Source organism: Danio aesculapii, chromosome 9 (genome assembly GCF_903798145.1).
Source record: "Danio aesculapii chromosome 9, fDanAes4.1, whole genome shotgun sequence".
NCBI classification, from domain to species: Eukaryota; Metazoa; Chordata; class Actinopteri; order Cypriniformes; family Danionidae; genus Danio; species Danio aesculapii.
In genome coordinates this window covers 25,014,873-25,032,612 of record NC_079443.1, presented here as the reverse complement: position 1 = coordinate 25,032,612, position 17,740 = coordinate 25,014,873, and the positions used below count along the sequence as shown (strand labels likewise).

General features: G+C 35.3%; 2 protein-coding genes across 2 annotated transcripts; one reads left to right on the top strand and one right to left on the bottom strand.

Annotated features, from left to right (window-relative positions):
* Positions 1–662: 662 nt before the first annotated feature.
* faima (Fas apoptotic inhibitory molecule a) lies at positions 663–8,627 on the bottom strand. Its single transcript, XM_056464897.1, has 5 exons — positions 8,456–8,627; positions 7,866–7,996; positions 5,622–5,850; positions 2,906–2,955; positions 663–1,415 (listed from the first exon to the last, which is right to left on the bottom strand). Exons 2-5 carry the CDS (start codon positions 7,977–7,979, stop codon positions 1,269–1,271), a joined length of 540 nt encoding a protein of 179 aa, XP_056320872.1. The 5' UTR covers positions 7,980–7,996; positions 8,456–8,627; the 3' UTR covers positions 663–1,268.
* A 1,107-nt stretch (positions 8,628–9,734) lies between these two features.
* Positions 9,735–17,383, top strand: ndufa10 (NADH:ubiquinone oxidoreductase subunit A10). The gene is made up of 10 exons (XM_056465648.1): positions 9,735–9,898; positions 10,285–10,453; positions 11,555–11,770; positions 11,929–12,015; positions 12,136–12,257; positions 14,786–14,865; positions 15,010–15,064; positions 15,141–15,226; positions 15,348–15,456; positions 17,160–17,383. The coding sequence occupies exons 1-10, from the start codon at positions 9,824–9,826 to the stop codon at positions 17,226–17,228; spliced, it is 1,068 nt and encodes a 355-aa protein (XP_056321623.1). The 5' UTR covers positions 9,735–9,823; the 3' UTR covers positions 17,229–17,383.
* Positions 17,384–17,740: the final 357 nt, after the last annotated feature.

Here is a 17,740-nt window from a genome sequence, read left to right as displayed (position 1 = left end):
TGAATGAGGGTATAGGGGCAATTTTGGATACGGCATATGACTGCACCTGCACAAAACAGAAACAGGCACACACACTTCCAGGTTCAGTGGGGTGCAATATTAACAGATATATTCCAGAACGCAAAGAAAACATAAAAAGGGGTAAAATATTCTGTTCACATATTTGCGAGATATAGATCTGATTAGGAAAAAACCATTTACTGGAATGCAGCCTGGATATATCACACTCTGAAGGGCAATTCAGAGTGAAAAACATCATGAGCACCATATTAAAGTGTCGTTCCAAACTGAAGTGCTAAAAACTGGCCAATTCGAAGGGCCCTTTGGAATAAAAGATTTTAAAACTGATGGACACTTCAGGCCATGATCCTTTGAGCAGGAAAATTGTTTGATGTCACATAAAGGGACCCTCCAAAGGGACTTAGGGCACAGAGATGAGCCCTTCCAAATGTAATTTCGCTGCTGACCAATCGGACCGTATTCATCTTAGGCAAATAAAGCTTGATTTATATTTAGATTCAGGTACATTTTTTTCAGTTCAGGCTAAACACTGATCTAAACAGTGTGTCATGATAATATGTTCACATATGAGAGTTGTTACAGAAGTAAGCTAATGCCAGCAGAAGACGAGCACATGACCTTAAATTCACCAGACAAGAAGCTTGAACCACCAGAAATATGTTATTGTCAAAAGCCTTGAGACAAAGTATCTTAAAACACAGAGTCCCATTAAATCATATTTTCCTAAACAATATTATTGCTGTATTTTGACCCTTTATGAGTCAGTAGATTTTAGACATAATTCTCTAAACAATACACATGTTCATTTCTAATTCATACTTAGGCCACGTTTATCATATATTTATCTTGAATTCTAATTTAAGAATGTTTGCACTGGACACCATGATCAAAGTAAAATAGTAAAGATATAAAGATATATTAAAGATATATATTTTTTGCAGTGAATCTAGGTCCAAGTATCCACAAATGTGTGTCTGTGTCTCAGTTAACTTCACTGTAAGAATAAAAAAAACACATATACATCACTTCATAATCACAATTATATCTGATGTTGCTATAGAGCAGCATAAATAACAGTTTGTAAGACACGTCTGTTTCTCATGCCTCAAAGTGGACCATTACTGAACCAGCACATGCTGATTTGTGGTCAGAAAATGAGCACATGCTAACCCAACATCCTTATATACTGTACACTCTTCTGATGAGGATGGATCATCCAGACACACTCACACAGTCCTTCAGACAGCTCATTCTGCCTCTGAGATCTCCATGCCGTCCACCAGCAGTGTGTGAATGATGCCATCTCGTCTCTTGCCGCTGCTCACAGCTTTGATGCAGCAGTCGTGGTCACCCAGAGAAAAGTGTGTCTCTGTGCCATCCTCCACAAACTCACCCTGAAGGAGAACAACATGACAGGTGAATGCTTTTCTCTTGAAGAGATGTAGTTATGGTAGCAGGCATGCTGTAAAACCGGTATGCCAGTATGTCCTTTGAAAGTGACAATCTTGAATCATTGTTCACATGTTTACATTTTCATTGCACCAACTGTCTTGTCAGAGCACTTAATGCGTTAGGTAGATTTAGATAGACTATTTTATGATTTGATTTCATTAAGTCACACCAATACATAGGACGACACGGTGGTGCAGTGGGTAGCGCTGTCGCCTCACAGCAAGAAGGTCACTGGTTTGAGCCTCGACTGGGTCAGTTGGCATTTCTGTGTGGAGTTTGCATGTTCTCTCCGTGTTCGTGTGGGTTTCCTCTGGGTGCTCTGGTTTCCCCCACAGTCCAAAGACATGCTCTATAGGTGAATTGGGTAAGCTAACTTGTCTGTAGTGTATGAGTGTATGGATGTTTCTTAGTGATGGGTTGCAGCTGGAAGAGCATCCGCTGTGTAAAAACATGTGCTGGATAAGCTGGCGATTAATTCTACTGTTGCGACCCCTGATTAATAAAGGGACTAAGCCGAAAAGAAAATGAATAAATGCATATCAATTAATTGGGCATGTTTTTCCACTAAATTAAACCAAGTTTGTTGTAGAGGTTGAAATTGCTTTCTGCAGATCAAGTCATTCCTGCAGGAATAGCATGAGATGGGAAAGAAAATCTCTATAAACCACGTGACTGGGATGGGACATTATGTGGGAATCCTAATAATATGATACACAAATTTATACACAAATGTAACTTTTATATACAAAGCTATATATTTGAATTTTAAACTCAATTCTAGTTGCCCTGTCTCTTTTTACTCTTCTTCTGTTTGGTGTAGCTGGTTAAGTGAACATACTCCACATCCATAACATTTGGGGGTGGTAATGCCAAACGTGTTTATTTATGTTTTGGTAGTGGGATGGTAGAGATTTGAAAATCCAGTCCTGTGTCCACCTCTAGTTTGCAGTATATATAATGTGCTGTTGAACTGAGATTAAATTAACAGTTTTTAACTCCAAACACTCTTTGTTTTACTTAAAATAGTGAGACTTTTCTTTTGTGGTGCTAAAACTATGGAACATAATTAATATCATAATAATAAAATACAATTATAATAGTAACACTGTATTAAGAATCAATTTGTTACCATTAGTTAATGCTTTAGGTATGATGAGCTATAAAATAATGCTTTCATGCAACATTTGTGCTCTGGGCTGACATTATAAATGTTACACTGTTCATTTTTATCTCAGTGTTTGTTCATGATTATCTAATGTTAATTTATGCAACTTGAAATGTTAAAAAATTAATAAATAAAAACAAACATTGGAATGCCTTCATAATGTTGTTCATTGGTAGTCAATGACACCTTATTGTTAAAAGTGTTACTATAATAATAGGAATAATTGCTTATAAAATAATGGTGAATAAATAAAGCTGCTGGACTTACAGCTGTTTCCATTTTCTGTCCATTGCACCATATATCCATGGTATCTTTCTCTGTTGAAGATGAAAAAGTTTATGAGTGATGAATTAGCAGGTTGCAGGAAGAGTGGTAAAGATAAAAACAACAATATAAATCCTGCTTTCAATCTTTAATCACCTTTAGACTCTGACTCACTGTAAATCTAGGACCTTTGCATTAGTTATATTGTGTCTTGTGCTAAGCTTTTCTCACTGCCATTTGAGTTGTTTGTTCAGTTACTTGTCAGTTATGAAACATACCCTCTGTACATCAGTACAGTTTAAAACATAAAACAAATTAGGTAATCAGTAACACGAATGGCATGTTCCCAAAATGTTTGACAAAAAAAACTTTAATTTTAGTGATCCATGTTGCTATTTAAACATGCAGTTTGGAGGACTTAATCGCACTAAATGTTTCATCTTTAACAAGTCTTCTTTTTAGGCTCACATTCTTTTAAAGGATTAATCACTAAATGAAATTTTTTTATGTGAACATGTGACTGGACCTGTGATTGGTCTCATAGTGGAAAGCCTTTAAAACAGTTCCTGCAACACCCATACGAAGCATAAACTCATAAATCAAAGGTCTGGAAAGTTATTGCTAGTTTCTCTTTCACAGTTAAATCTAACCAAGTCAAATGCTTTGATAAAAAAAAAACGCTAATGTTGACTAAATCCGCACTTCCTGCTCAGTAGCGCCCCCATGAGGTTAAAACTGCTGTTTTGAGAATGTTTGTTATTATTCATCATAGTTAGTCACAAAACAGAAAACTGCAGTTTTTAGACAGCATTTCTGAAACCCTAGTTTCAGCGACAGTAACACCTAGTCAGTTATTCTAAATAAAAGGAGACCTGATTCAAAACCAACAGGTGCAAAGAGAAGACTGATGGGTTTGGAGTCAATCTAGGGACATATATATTTGCAAAATAAAAGAAAGTTAAAAAATAAAATCTTGAGCAAAAAATAATAAGTAAATGCAAATCTCAAAATATCGCAAAGCAAAAATTAATTTTTGAGAAATAAAATTTCATTTTGCTAACAAAAATCAAGAACTGCAAAGAGAAAATTAAGTTTGAGAAATAAAAATGAAATTTGCAAACAAAAAATAACTGCAAATAAAAGTCAACCAGTGCAAAAAAAAACCTAAAATATCTGCAATTAAAAAAAACTATATATATATATTTGCAAAACATTTTTTAGCACTGCCTTTACAAACCAAACGTTACAAGGGAACTTGGGTGTTTACGGCAGGCTCGGACCTACTGGGTTGTAAGACCACCTCGGTGATACTATGTCTCTAGCTGATGACGTCGCTTAAATGGATGCAGGTTCATGCCTGCCTTAAATGCCCAAGTTCCCTTGACTGCGCCCCTTGTCAAATCAGGGGCCACAAGTGAAATGCACAGAAACGTGAAGTGCAAAGAGAAAACAGCATTGTAAACTCACGATTGACTAAAATGCTAATCAAAATGAGCATTGCAATTGACTGAAAGGGTTTTGTAAAGGCAATGCTATAAAAATGTTTTGCAAATATATATAGTTTTCTTTTTAACTGCAAATATTTTAGTTTTTTTGCACTGCTTGATTTTTATTTGCAGTTCTTTTTTTGTTTGCAAATTTCATTTTTATTTCTCAAAACATAATTTTCCCTTTGCAGTTCTTTATTTTTGTTAGCAAAAATACATTTTTGCTTTGGGATTTTTGGAGATTTGCATTTATTTCTTGCTCAATACTTTATTTTTTGTTTGCAAAACTTTCTTTTATTTAGCAAGTACATATGGCCCTAGATTGACTCCATAGATGGGAATCATTACATTTTTATGACATTTTCAACTTACATTTAACTTAAAAGTGGACACTACCATTTAAACTGTATGCAAGGTTTATGAAGTCAGCTGCTTTATTTATATTAGCTGTGCAAAAACATGTTAGGTTGCTTGATGTTGAAAACTATTATTTTCCATAATCCTTCATTAATTATCCTAATATACATAGCACAAACAGATTTGTTCATTAATTCACTTTATAAAGCCATCCACACATTGGATAAAGAAGCATTATGCCACAATGAGATAAAAAAAGCTTATGAAAAAAGAATATCTTCCTCTCTAAAGGTTACAGTGGTAATGTTTAGGCTTTGAGGTTGTTTAAGAGCATATAAATCCAACAGGGTCCAGGCACCATCAGTAATTAAAACATTAAATATATATTTTTTTTAATTATAGAAAAACACAAGAGAACAGTGAGTGCTTTAAAACACTATTCACTCTCACTTTTTGTTTCATTCTACAAAATCTCTGTAGAAAATGTGTTCCTGAAACTGCTGTACTGCAGGATCTTGCTTCTTGTTTTTATTCCAAGAGAGGTGTCTTCTCTTGCGAAGCACCAATTAGTTAAAGGGATTTCTAATCTTTTTTTAACCTTTATTTAACCTAAAGCTAATCACTGCTGCTGTGTGGCAGATCACAGAGGTTAAGTGAGAAAAGGCTTTCAGCATTTCAGAGATCAGCTGTACTGTACGTTACTTATTCTGTTCAAAAGTTATTGCTTAATACCATTTCAGCTTAAATTAATATTCAGTTTTTGTATGATACACTTAAACAAGTGTTTTTAACCCAGAGGAAACAAAAGGTACAACATACCCACAGATAAGTCAAATCATGTTTATTTGAGGAAGCTGTGAGCAGGTATTTCTTACCCAGAACCACCCTGCAGTCAATGCCGTCCAGGTTGAGGAGCCATGTGCTGGTCACTTTAGAGCGGTTCTCCATGTACTTCCTGAGGCTCTGTCCATTAATCTCTAGAGTGTATTCATACGCAAAGCCACTCACTGCATCAATGTTAATAGTGGCCTTTGTCTCCGTACTACCCACATTGAAAGTCTCCTTTCCAACCAGTTTGAACATCCAATCTCTTCTTATGACTTCCTGTGAAAATTACAAACATTTCTGTAAGGCACTTGTAATTATTTTTCAAATCATCAGTATGCAAGAGTCACTAACTCTAATTTTCATAATGATTATCTATCAATGGTGACCCTAACTAGTACAGTATAGTAATATAATTGTACAGTAAATCCCTGCAAGAGTATGTTTGTCTAACTACGTACCAAAATGTATGTACATAACAATTATTGTGTATCCAATTCCAAACATTGTAGTCAGTATTCAATGACACTTAATAAAGTGTGACTCTACTGTGCTGAGATATAAAGTGCATAATTATTCAGCTCTTTTATTGTGAATTCTTAAAGTGCATAACTGACTATTCTCCTTACATAGATATGTTTTAATTATTTCAAGTGACAAGAAGCTACTTGTACTACTAACTACAGTCAATTTTAGTTTTATCAAATTCACCTATAGCGCATGTCTTTGGACTGTGGGGGAAAGTGGAGTACTGAGAGGAAACCCACGCGAACACATACATACACACTTCTTCAATAAAATCTATTATTGCTAAAGCAAAAACCAACTGCTACTTTTTAAATTTTCCCCCTGCTGTTTGTATTTATTTCAATAACATTCATAGAATTATTCTCTTATTGTTTAATTATTTATAGAGAGTGGTGGAAAGAGTACTGAAAAAACATACTTAAGTAAAAGTATCATTACTTGCCTAAAATGTAGTGCAAGTGGAGTAAAAGTATCTGTTGTAAATATTACTCAAAGTTCAAGTAAAAAGTAGACCTTTCAAAAGTACTCAAGAGTAGTGAGTAGTGAGTATTACGCTGTAAAAAGCTGATGCGTTTACATGTAATTTGTGGATGTGTGCAAACGTAACTTTCTGTAGTGCATTTAGTTATTGCCCAGCAGGCACACAATGTTATATGACGTTAATATTAGGTTAGATGTCAGGTGATTACTTAGATTAGGTTGTGATATCCGGTGACCAAGCCAGTGTATCCAATGTCTAAGGACGATGTTATTTTGATGTCCAATAATGACGTCAAATGACATTGATATTTGGTTGGAAAAATCCAACGTCGAGCCAACATCTTAAACAAACGTCATATTGTTGTCAAATACAGACATTTATTAATCAGGTATGGCAACCAAAATCCAACGTCTGATAGTAGACATAGAAGTAACGTCCACACAACATCAAGCTGTAACATTATTAGACGTTGATATTTGGTTGATTTCAGGTTGAACACTGACGTCGGCCTGACATTGGGTTCTAACGTCAACCTGATTTTCATTTCCAAACAAAATGCAAAGTCCCCACGGCATTAGGGTACAACGTCAATCTGACGTCATGCTGATGTCTTGTGCCTGCTGGGTGTTTAAGGCTATTTCGGACATCATACAGTAAACATCTGTCATTTTCTCATCAGTGACATGCATCTAAACAGTCTCTGGGTCATTGTGTGCAAAGATTTTAGACATCGTCTTGGACAATTTTAACGCTTCCAAACAATTTTCTGCATGTATTAAGATCATTATGATGCGATTTCTCTTCTATATTTTGATTGGACAGGACTGATTTTTCTAATCCCCATAGACAAGAAAAAATAAAGTAGTGACTGCAGGTTGAAGGAAAGTAGTGGAGTAAAAGCACAGATACTGCACTAAAAATGTACTCAAGGGAATGTAAAAGTACACATTTTAAAACTACTTAATTTTTTTTTATTTTGCATTTTAAAACTACTTAAAAACTAAAATTTCTGATTAAAAAAACTACTCAATTACAGTAGTTTGAGTATTTGTAATTTGTTACTTTACACCACTGTTTATAGACAACCAATTTCCTTCAATAAATTCCACAACTTTGTCAACAAACAGACTGAGTGCACCTCATTTACTCAAGTTGTTTGTTGTTGTCGTCATTTTTACTTTTTTGTTTTCATTGATTGACCTCACAACCATGACTGCAATTCTACATGTATTATCCAGAGTGTCAGCAAGCTACCCTGCATGTGTGTAAAATACATGTCTGTTACCTTTCCATCGATGTAAATAACTCGTTTTCCTGTGGTTGTGCCATGTTCAAATTCAATCCTGTGCACACCATCACTCAAAGCCACTTCCCACACAGCTACCAAATCTCCAGACATCGTCTGTCCTCCAGTACCTCAGAGAGATATGAACACAGACATGACTGAATTATTATCTCACACAAATGTAGAACGAGAACAGACTATTACACGAGCACAGCAGAGCACAAATGTGGAAATATAAATAAAACATAATTAGTACAAGTAGATGTGTGTGATTGATCGGTTTTACTGCTGTTGATCTGCTGTCAACGTTCATATCGATAGCAGTGGGCTTCTTTGATTTGTTTGATAATCAATAAATGTTAACCATTGCAAAACAGCGACTGTTAAACGGCCTTGCGGAGAAATAAAAATAACACTGATGTGAAAAATATTTCATTAACGCTACATCGACTTACTACCCATTGGTTAAAATCAATCTCGATTTTAAAAAGTATTGCTGGCGATGTGTCAGAGCCACTAAATCTGTGAAGCTGAACAAGTGTCGGTCATCCAAAACAAGAGTCAGAGCAGTAAGAAATACATGTAATTACCGGTCCAGATCAGAGCTGCAATAAAGCGCGTTTCTGGTTTTATTAGATACGCTTTTCCACGCGGTAGAAATTATCAACACATCTGACGCCAACAGCATCAACACGAAGAGCTTCAAAATTAGCCAACAACAACAAATCTGCTCCAGCTAACAACAGTTACTATGGCAACAGATTCTTTTTCTTCTTCTGTCCGCATTTATACCGATTTAAACGCCGACGTGAACTTTACTGACCTCTACTGGCAATAAGATACAATTCACTCTGCCATGCCACACGTCTACTGATCTCCAGAACACAAACATACACACAATCTGTTTTTCACAGAATGAAGAACCAACCTAAATGAAATATGCCCAAATCACTTATACTAATATTACATAGAATTAGGTAGTCCTACTTATTTCTTCATGAAGAAATTATCTCCAGTTCACTTCAAAAACCTTCCTGCAAAGCCTGAAGATGTTTTAAAAAAAAATAAACAATTTGACTTTATTTATGAATAATCTTCTAATAACTAAATTTTGTCAACATTTGGCGTGAACACCATTTTGTACATTTGTTTTCTCCCTGGAAAAATCAGCCCACCACAATTTTGATTGCAATTGCATTTTCACTCTATTGTTGGTTTTAGGAACAAAAAAGCTTAATGTCTTTATATCATGCCTCAAACTATTATACTGTTTTACTTTTCTGATAATATTATTATTTATTTACTACTCAACGTGAATCAGAATGTCATGATTTGGCCTGTTGTTTATTTTACGCTTTTACCATAGTCTTTTGAGAGTAAATTCACTTTTTTCAATTAGTTTGAGTAAAGTTTTATTCTGTTATTGAAAGTTTATTCAGAATGTGCATAATATACTATATAATTAATATTAAAATATGTAACCCTGAACGTTGGGTGAGCTAAATTGACTGTGTGTGAATGAGAGTGTATGGGTGTTTCCTAGTGATGGGTGCAATTGCAGCTGTTGGCGGTTTATTCCGCTGTGGCGACCCCAGATTAATAAAGGAACTAAGCCGAAAAGAAAATGAATGAACGAATGAATGAATGAATAACCCTGAACCCATATAGTTAACTGATTTTATTTATAGTTTTTTTTTTTACATTGCAGGTTATTGTAATGTTCCAAATGTTTGAATGTACTGAAGATTTTGTATTTATCAAAGAATGTAAATTTTTATTTTATTTTATTTTTATTTTTTATTTTATTATTTTTTATTTTATTTTTTATTTTATTTTACGAAGGCTTTTGTCATATGAAACAACCACATGTCGCACCGATGACGTACATCTCCCGCGACGCGAGATCCTTCGGCGACATTGAGGATCATCAGACTCGCTAGAGATCTTGAAGTTTCGCTATGGCGTTGCGGTTATTTCGGCTAGTTGTGCCTTCGGGTGCAGCAGCTTGGAAACCTGTTTCGCCAATGCAAACGGTAAGATTGATACACACAGCCTCTATTAGTCAAGCGAAAGCTTCATCGTTTATGTTGGGCCTAATGTAGTTCAGACTGAAGGACAACAGCAGAACCTCAGCTGTGGAAACCACTTCGTGCTGTCACATGATAGTCTCTATCCATTTCTTCACATAATCATTGTAACGATTATATAAACGTCTATTCACACTCAATTAGATATGAACAATATTAAATGAGTGTTTTCGACTGGCTGTAGTTCTGTCAGAAGCGGCTCTAACAGTGTCAGAAATCATTAATGATTCGACTCCGCATAGATATAACGTTAACTCACTCTACAACATTCAACGCCCTCACACTACCACATTCTGAAAGAGAAGAATAACAAGATATTTTATATTTCAAAGGCTAAAATCCACACAAGTGCTGTCAGAAACCTGCGTTATGGATGGCTGGCTTATGTTATGGGTGAGAGGACAAGCTCCCGCCTCAAGGAAAACAGCAAAATCATTTCTATTGATGGCAACTTGGCCTCTGGAAAAGGAGTACTTGCACAAGAATTGGCCGAAAAACTAGGTAAGATCGTTTCTGACTCGCTTTGTGTATGTTTGTGTGTATGTTTTTGTTTTCATTTCCCCATGCACACAGTCTCGTGGGGACTTAATTTGAGGTCCCAGTGGTTAAACATGCTTCTTAATCACACAGGATGAAGAATTAAAAAAGAAAATGTAAAAATGCAAAAAGATTTCTTTAAAGGTTGAGGATAGAAAGTACAATTTGTATAGTAAAAACTCTAAAAACTTGTGACATATCAGGACACAAATTTGTATAATGACGGGTATGATATGGGTATTACAAAAAGGAGGTGAAAGACGAGGACATAGCTGATGTCCTCACTTCTCAAAAAGCTTATAAATCAAACAGAATGAGTTTATTTTAGATAGTAAAGCTGTACACAGTCTCCTCTGGTGGTTTGGTTTGGGGTAGGGTGAGGTGGGGGCAGTACAATATACAGTTTGAACAGTATAAAATGAATGGAAACCTATGTAATGTACCCACTTTTCACAAAAACAAACGTGTGTGTGTGTGTGTGTGTGTGTGTGTGTCATATAGCAGTTTGAACCTTAAGCCAGTACTTATTAGAGTGAACAGTTGAATTACATGATGGCAGTGAATAATGTGCCACAGAAACCTACTAAATGTTCATTAAAACAGCAAGATGAGGATTAATATCTTTATTGTTTATTATAGAATTATTTTTGATGCAAAATCCTGACCAAACAGTTTTTAAACTAATAACTCAAATTTTCATAGAATTAAATGGGATTCACCGAGACAATACTTTAGTAAATGCAAATGTATTGTGTATACTAAGTTCTGTTCAGAATTCAGATTGGCAACCTCTTTCAGATTTGAGCCTGTGTGAATTATATCCGGTTTCCAGTGTGTTCTTATGCTGCTGTATTTTCTTTGCTTTTCTGTGTTAGTGAAATACTCGGACCAGCCCATCTGGCATCAGCAGCCACATTCAAAATCACTTAAATCACAGTTTCTTCTTCCCTTCTCTGATGTTTAATTTGAACTTCATAAAGATCATCTTTACCTTAGAGAAATATTATTTGTATTAACTCTGTAACTGTTTAGTGAATATTCAGGGTTTGTTCTATGTCTCTTCAGGAATGCTGTACATGCCCGAGCCAGACACGCACTATGTGGACAAAATGACAAAGGAGAAAGTTCCTTTAGATCAGGCTTTTAATGGGAACTGCTCTCTGGAGAAGTTCTACTTGGAGCCCAAAGCCAGTGATGGAAACTCATACCGCCTGCAGGCTTGGATGTACCTCATGAGGCTTCTGCAGTACTCTGATGCTGTTGAACACCTGCTCACGACAGGTTACCAAAGCAGACTTATTGTATTACATGGAGTTGTAGATGGATGTTGCAATTAAGAATGAAGTACTTTTTACTTTATAAAGCAAGTTTTGAGAACACCGTTGCACTTGAGAACACAATCATACTTAGGTGGTTTCTTTTTGATTTCTCTCGTTCAGGACAGGGAGTTATTCTGGAACGATCTCCTTTCAGTGACATGGTATTTTTGGAGGCCATGTTCAAAGAAGGCTACATCCGCAAGCAGTGTAAGTGATAGTGTGTGAATTTCATGATGTAAAAATATATATGAATGAGTACTAGAGTCATATTGGGATGTACATCAAAGCTATTTTGTTAGAACGTTTGTGTTTGTTGTTATCCTGCAGGCGTGAATCACTATAATGAGATTAAGGGTATCAGTATCTGTGAGTTTCTGCCCCCTCATCTTGTCATCTATGTGGACTCACCTGCTGAAGAGGTCCAGAAGAAGCTCAAAGCATCAGGAAAGGTATGTGTGAGGACAGAAACAAACTAAGTGTTGGCCAGAATAATTAGCTGCTTGATTTAAGGCTGTGTGAATTAGAAGTTGCTAAGACTTTTGTTTCAGTATGTTTATGTACTTCTAACTAAAAAAGAATATTGAGTAGGGGCGCACCATTTCCTTGAAGAAAGCTAAAGGTAAGAGGGGTGGAGTTAAGAATATTGTGGTTCAAGACATTAAACTGATGTCAACAGAGAAAGATCACCACTCCAAACCCAGAAGAAATAGTCAGACTTTAATTGACCCTTTGCTAAGCCACACCCGAAAACCGCCACACACCAATAGTGGCGTAACAACCGTGGCTACACGCGGGAGATCTGTCAAGCTTTTGAACGAGGAAAACAAGCCAAAGTGTTGTGTGTATGGATTGTGCAAATCTGATACCTGGTATCCTAAAAGTTTGGACTGTGTGGTGGAATTTTTTTTTTCTTTTCCAAAATCTAAAACTTAAGGGTAGAAATGCTGACGTGGATCAAGCTGTGTGAGGGGCCGTAAAAGCAGCATAATCCAGTCATTTTTTCAGTTGTTTCAAGCTACTAATAATATTTGGATTACATATTAACAGAACAAAACATAACAAACTGAGCGATTGTGATTAATATACCTCACCCGCAGCTGTTTTTCAGTCATTTATTACCCTCATGTCCATGTCAAAGCTACAATTCACTGTTGTTTTTGTCGGTCTTTTGGAAAAAAAATTATACCGGGTTAGTGTCTGTCTTTATATTTGGTGTTGGATTCATATTTGCGGGTAGGAAAAATCTATTTGTTCACTTCTGCTATTTATAGTTTGATTTGCATTTCAATTTATTTATTTTTTCCACTTAACTCCAAATTATAACAGAAACTGGATAAAGAGCACACAAACGTACTGACAGTTATAGGTACTGTACATTGTTATGGGTCAATGATGCTAATATTTGACACAAATCCATCAATTTTCCCTTTCTGGCTACTCTTTCTATGAATTAATTATGTAAAAGCACTCTCCATGAGTGTTTCCTCTTCGATTAGTAATGCTATATTTCATTGCACAACAATTAGTCTTTCAGGCTTTTTGGATGAAAAAAGAGAAATTGCGGTTTAATTAGTTATTATTAGATATAATAAGATTATTTCTAATGCCTAATCTAATATAATTAGATTATTTTTTAATTTCACCTGTCCTGCTGTGCATGAACTAAGCTGTTGAATGGGCAGCGTTTAGCCTTAATCAATTTTGATTAAATGATTTTCTAATCAGTTGCTATTTAGGTCATGAATATACCCCTGTAATGCATACTGCAGTCCTTTTTTTGTCTGGCTTCTTCAGATTTCTGAAAAGCGTAAGCTCTGTGATTGGAGTGACTGTTTACAAGTCGTCACCTCAGAATTATAAGGTTCTATCTGACATTTTACTCATTTAAATTGAGTTATTGACATATTCTTATTAAATGACATCTTATTTATATTATGGGATGTTTTTTTTACTAAGTTGTTTACATTTTAAGACTTTTCATTTAAAAACAAATGTTACACACATACTGTTTGCTGTGGAATGCAAAAACTTTCAAGCTCAAAATCATTCAGACCGCAGACAGAACCTAATAATTTCAAGGTGACGAAGTGTCGAGTCCCGTAAAGGAGCTCCAGATGAAAAATTTTGCTTTGTGTTTACCTTGTGATTAAAGTTGTTGCACGTCCGCCGGTTCCTGTGTCAAAATGAGCGAGTTTGAACCACTTGTACATTAAGGAAGCATTCAGAAAAAAACAGTACACCAGGGAAGAAAATCGACACAGAGGAACATAAACACCTCACTGTCAACTAGCGTTTCGGATGTGTTGCAGAGCAGCAGAAACAGTGTGCAGAAGTATGAATGCACAGCTACGCATGTTGCATGCGCCGTGGCTCACGCTGATCACTTGACGCAGAAGTATAAACCAGGCTTTAGCGAAGCGTCAATAGAAGATTCAAAAAAATGAATTTTCTTTTAGTGGATTAACTTGCGCAAACTAGTTGTTCACCCAAAGAAAAACAATGTGTGCTAGCAAAAAAAATTATTAATATTTCTGTTTCACATGGACTTCAATGTACAAAAAAATATTACTTTATAAATTTTTCATAAGCACACAAGTACCATACAAATATTAATTTGTCTGGTTTTAACATGTTTTTGGTTAGCCATAATTATTTTTTTTTTTCATATTAAAATTTAATTATTATATAATTTAATTAATATTTGTTTAGGTATACATATTTTAATTTGAACATTTATAATAGGTAATGTTAAGTATTCAAAACTTTGTTTGCGTGGAAGCTTTTGTACATTGTTTGAATATTTAGAAAATAACTTACACAAAACATTAGCTGAAGCAGCTTATAATTTTTTTTTCAATGCTAAAACTTTGTTATTAAATACCTAATTGCTTAAATACTTGATATACAAGATTTGAAGAATTTAGTGACTGGTGTTTATAAAATGTTGACAGTGAATTCATCCTTATCGCTTCTACAGCCATACCTACAGAATGTTCCTTTGAGCTACCTGAAGAACATTGAGACTGCATACAAGAAGACCTTCCTCCCTAAAATCAGGTAAGTACTAAAGCAACCAAGTTAATGTTGGAAATGTAACTACCATAAAAATTGCTTATATGTTTATAAAAAGCTGTTGTTTATTGAAATAATTAAAATATATCAACCAGTTTTTATTGATGGTGTGGTAAATCTCATTTTCAGTGAAGAGGCAGAGGTTCTTACTTATGGTTCAGCTGAAGCCCAGGATGTCGAGAAGGTAATGATCCAGTCTTTGTATGGAGCACCTGAGGCAGGCAAATGTGACTTATTTCTTTTATTCTTTGCTTTTGCAGGTTGTTGAGGACATTGAATGCCTCAAGTTTCAGAAGGGCCCTTGGGTGGATCAGAATGATGTCACTTTCCATCATATGCGAATGTTGTGAGTATTGTTTTTGTGTGTCTTTTTTCATTCCATAGATACTTCTTTCTTTTTACTTTACAGAAGTTGCACATCTGTTTTGAGAGGTCTGTTTTTCATACCTTTTCCACTCATTCATTAGGGTGGAAGACAAGCAGAGGGTAACCAGCCTGACCAGCTTTCCCAGCTATATCCCAGAAATCACAATTGGGGCTCATGAGTTAGATTCCACCTATTATGCTTTCAAATCGGTATGTGATCCCCACTGAAACTGTGCTACATGTAGTGATTCATATGTGTTTAAAACCAAAGTTTAGCCCTGTTCTACCACACCTTTCAAGTGTGAACTGTTTTAGAAATAATGTTCTTGTTTATTTTATCAGTAGTGACTTTATTTAAATTATTAAAGACAGCATGGAGGCAGTCAGTGCTGTCACAGTATCATAATTTAAGCAGTCTTTACCAGTGAGTAAAATTGAACAGTTCTCTTTATCAATTTCGGAAGCCATTTAATTTAATCATGAAGTGGAAACAGTGACAGGTCTGTGGCACTTCATGCATTGATTATTTTGTCCTGTCAATGTCAGATACTGTTTCAGTATGCTTTTAAAATCCTCATAGCAATTTTTAGATTTAGTCTTGCATTTTAAAACTGTTGGAACTGTTCAAAATGTTCAATTGCTATTGAAAGCAAGCAAAGTTATTCAAGAAACTTAATTTTCCAATAAGTAATTGAAAGCCTTCAAACTGTACATATCAGCTTGTTGTTTTAGAACTGGTGCTTTTGACAACATCAGATGATGTGAAGCATTAAATGTGTCAGTGATGATGTATCCACCTTTAATTAGGGTTTTGTCAGATACATATGTGTACTAGTAATAAGGGCTGCACAATAGTGGAAAAACCTACATTGCAATATTTCGTTATATTGGGATATGAATACAATTTTACCAGTTGACTTGAAAATCTCTATTTGCAAAGAATTTCTATTTTTAGCTTGATTGGGATGATTATGTTTGGAAGTACATCTGCATAAAATATTATAAACGATCTGCAAGCATAGATAAATACAATAAAGATACAAATATACAAATTAAATAAACAATGTTTTATTGTTTACCAGGGAGTCTAACATTATACAGTAATTGAATAATCAAATGTAAAATAACACTTCATAGTCTTTGTTGTATAAACAATTTAATAAATGTAGAGGCGTATCAGACATTTTTTTAAAGTGGGGGGACAGCTGAATAAGATCCAAAATTTACGTTCATATAATTATTAATCACCTGTTTCTAAATGGTCTGTCTCTAAAATTGAGGGGGATGTATCCCCCCCAACTCCCCCCGTTGCTACGCCCCTGAATAAATGTAATTATTATTATAGTTACAAACTGTGCAGTTTAAACCCTCATAAAATCACACACCTCAAAAACATATGCAAATGAAAAGCCATAATGTTGTCAGCCTTACTAGTAATGGTGTATTTCCACGAGCACAAGCAGTGTTTCTTCAAGTGTCTGCACGATGACTGCGTGTTTTCTCAGAGCATGTGTGTCACCTAAGGACATCCAGGAGTGTCAAGAGCATTACAAAATCAGTAGTCCAATAGACTTTTGGAATAGGTGTCAGAAGCACTTTATATGGCCATTAGTGATTCCTGCCACTGTAATATTGATCTTGGAGAGTAATGAGCTCCTTGTGTGTTCACTCATTAGATTTTTCTTTTATTTGTATCTGCTCGCTCCCTTGTAAGTACTCACCTTAAAGCATATGGAGCTTTACCTCAGCCAAGAGAACATGTGTAAGAGTAACTCATGAATATAGATTCCATGTCTGGTCTTTAGTTTTATTTTGATTTCAGTGTATTTCTTTAAAGGTCATTGTAAAATGTTTTGCTATTGCATACTATAGCTTAAAAGAATTTAACATGTGACATGAAAATCTCTCCTTAGCTCCCAGGAAAGAGGTACGCTGAAGGTTATAATGAAGATGTCGGGGACAAAGGCATCTGGCTGAAGTGAGGTGCACTGGTGTCGCTGGAGGGAAGGACATCCAAAAAACATATTTCTTGTGGTATTACATCTACATGTTCTCTGGGGAAAGATATATTCTGCTCATCTGCAGCTGAAGATGTCTCTGTACATTGCTATTAAAACATTTATTGTATATGTTAAAAGTATCTTTATTATTTAGTCAGTGTTTCTCTTAATTTCAAATGATTCTGTCTTCAAAACCTTATGAATATACTAAATTCATCAGGGTGGTTAAAGGAGTTATATAAGCAGAATTCAGCAAATATTGGTGGCTGTTATATTAACTTATTTTATTAGCGTATAGATCACATGACTTGTGGACACACTGTACAGATGCTGTCCACGCTGCTTAGAGCAACATTTAAGTGAAAATCAGCCGAAAGGTGAAGCACGTGGATACCAGTTTGATCACGATCTCTAAAGAATCTGACACGTGCAGAAAACTGAATCACACGGCACATGAAGAGAGTCAGTTTAGTTGCATCTGAAATCACATGGGT